Below are 2761 nucleotides of genomic sequence, written 5' to 3' on the forward strand. Positions count from 1 at the left end.
CTTTTTCATTGAAGTATAATCTCTAATGTTATTTCTATTACATCATGCAGTCTATTTGGATATTTAATTTTTTGTTGGTATGTGTTAATTTCTATAAGTCCCTTTTTCTTCTATTAGATTGAAAATTCATAAGTAATCTTTCTAGCATTTTTTTCTGCCCCATGGGCCTTTAAAAAGTGCTGTATCTACTTTGATTTCAGTATAGTTTTAAATTTTATTATTAAGAGAAATTTAAGTAACAGTAAAACTCACACTTCATGTTGTACAGTTCTACAGATTTTGACAAATACTTTGAGTACTGTATTTATGTCATAATCATGATACAGAACACTTCCATCAACCCCTAAATTTTCTTCAGGCTTTTCTTTCGAAGTAAGCACTTCCCTCCACCTCACCCCCTGGCAACCACTGATATTTTCCATCCATTATGTTCTGTCTTTTCCAGAGTGTTGTATAAATGAGGTTGCACACTGTGTATTTTGGTTGGCCTTCTTACAATTAGCAAATTGCATTGAGAGTCACCCATATTGTTTTATGTGTCAGTATTCCTTCCTTTTTAATTGATGAGTAATATTCCATTGTATCAATATCCCTAGTTTGTTACTCTGTTCACCAGTCATATCAGTTTTTAGTGATTATATAGATAAAGCTGCTGTAAACATCTCTATACAGGTTTTTGTGAGAGTATGTTTTTTATTTCTCGTGGGTAAATATCTAGGAATGAGATTGCTGGGTCATAGAGTAGGTATATATTTTCCTTGGTAAGAAACTTCCAAACTGTTTGCCAAAGCAGCTGTACCATATAATATCCCTACTAGCAGTACATAGCACCTACAGTAGCTCTGCATCCTCAGTGTGTGGCATTGTCTTTTTTTTTTTTTTTTAAACTGTAGTACTGGGAATTGAAGCCAGGACTTTGTGTAAGCTAAGCATGTGCTCTACCACTGAGCTATTACCTTTCTCCCCTTTAGCTTTTTTTTTTTTTTTTTTTTTTTTTTTTAGGGATGCCATTTATTGTTCAAGCCAGTTCCTCACCACCCCCACCCCCAGGGCAGGAAATGGGGTGAGGGCTGCAGGTGTCTAGAGAGGTTGGGCCAATGGCGTTCTTTGCAGGTGGGGTCACCAGCATGTCACACTTGGGACAGGAAGGAGGTTGTGGACCAGGTGGGGCTGGCAAGCGTTGAAGACTGGGGGGGGTGTGTTTGGGGGGCTGGAGTTCAGGTGAAGCTAAGGATAATGACTGGGCTGGCCTGAGGTAGATGGGAAAGAGGATGAGGGAGCTGGGAAGGAGGGAGGCTGGGGTGGAGTCGGGATAAGAACAGGACAGGAATGACTGTGTTGGGGAGCATGGTACTGAGAGCGGGCATGGATGGGATGGGACCCGTAGAGCAGGCAGGAATGCCTTCTAGGTTAGGAATGGGGTTGAGGATGGGCTGGAGGAGCCCTGGGTGTTGAGAGTGAGGTGAGGGTTGTCGCTGTAGTTGGGGACGGTGTCAGGATTGAGAAGAGGCTTCAGTACAGGTATGAGGTCCAGGGTTTTTGTTTTTGTTTTTGTTTTTGTTTTTTGTTTTTTGTTTTTGGCTGCTTTGGGATCCTAAGTCAGGTCCGAGTTTCACCAGTGACTCAGAGGACCCACTTCTGAGGCTGTGGTTTTGGGGGGAGAGGGATGGGAGTAAGATGTTTCTTGGGTTATCTCTGGCAGGGCTAAGGTCACCCTCCTGGAGACCCTCAAGGGGCCCTTCCGGAGTCAGGGGTGTACAGGACCCTCAGGCCCCTAGTACTCTGCCTCCCAGTCTTCTGCAGGTGGCGTCTCCAAGGGAGGCTCCAGACCTTGAGTTTCCTTCTTCCCATCCTGGGCAGGTGGTGGTGATGACGGCGGTGTTGCTGGTGGATTCTTGGGGCCAGCCCTAGAGCCCTCCATCCAACCCCTCTCTGCCTTCTCAGCCCTCCCAAGTCCCCATCGTCGCTGTCCCTGGCCCCGGCCTGGCCTGCATCGGACCTCCCAGCCCCCTCGACCTCTGTACAGCCTTCTGGCAGTGCCTTGCGGCGGTGGGGAAGTGCAGGGGCAGGAGGGCAAGGACTGTTGATAGCTGTAGGCCCCCATGAGGGCGCTGTGCAGGAGGTAGGAAAGGGCATCCAGGCGGATGGGGACGGTGACAGAGGCCAGGCTCTCGGGGAGCCCCAGGTGGGCTGGATCTGGGGTGCCCAGGAGAGAAGGGTGCAGGGCTGGAAAAGGTGCAGGCGGCCATGACTCGGTCCCAGGTGATGGCAGGAACAGGTTGTTCCTCTCTGGCATGGTCCCTTCCTTTTGTTGTTCCATCTTCACAAGTCTTTTCTAGCACCTTTGACTGGATTTCTCCAGGGCCCAGAGAGTGGGGCGGGGTCTCCCCTTTAGCTTTTTAATTTAAAATTTTACCCATTCTAACAGGTGTGTAGTAGTATCTCGTTGTGTTTTAAATTTACATTTCCCTAATTACTAGTGAACTTAAGCATTTTTGTTCATGTGCTTATTTACCATCTGTATAGTGTCTTCATTGAAATGTCCAAATTGTTTGACCATTTTTATATGGGGTTGTTTTCTAATTGTTGTGCTATAGAGTTCTTTATGTATTCTGGATACAAATCTCTAGACAGGTTTGTGATTTGTAAATTTTTTTACTAGTCTGTGATTTATTTTTTCATTCTCTTAATAGTGTCTTTCACAGAGCAAAAAGTTTTTGTTTTAATAAAGTTCAATTTTGTTCTTCTATGGGTCATACTT

General features: G+C 45.3%; 1 protein-coding gene across 1 annotated transcript; it reads right to left on the reverse strand.

Annotated features, from left to right (window-relative positions):
- Nucleotides 1–1599: 1599 nt before the first annotated feature.
- LOC116152924 (uncharacterized protein C19orf84-like) lies at nt 1600–2334 on the reverse strand. Its single transcript, XM_031451106.2, has one exon. The coding sequence runs from the start codon at nt 2318–2320 to the stop codon at nt 1775–1777; it is 546 nt and encodes a 181-aa protein (XP_031306966.2). The 5' UTR covers nt 2321–2334; the 3' UTR covers nt 1600–1774.
- Between the last annotated feature and the right edge of the window lie 427 nt (nt 2335–2761).

This window comes from Camelus dromedarius, chromosome 4 (genome assembly GCF_036321535.1).
Source record: "Camelus dromedarius isolate mCamDro1 chromosome 4, mCamDro1.pat, whole genome shotgun sequence".
Lineage (NCBI taxonomy): Eukaryota > Metazoa > Chordata > Mammalia > Artiodactyla > Camelidae > Camelus > Camelus dromedarius.

Coding starts and splice junctions, on each gene's coding strand:
- LOC116152924 (XM_031451106.2), bottom strand. CDS start 2,320: ATGGAACAACAAAAGGAAGGGACCATGCCAGAGAGGAACAACCTGTTC.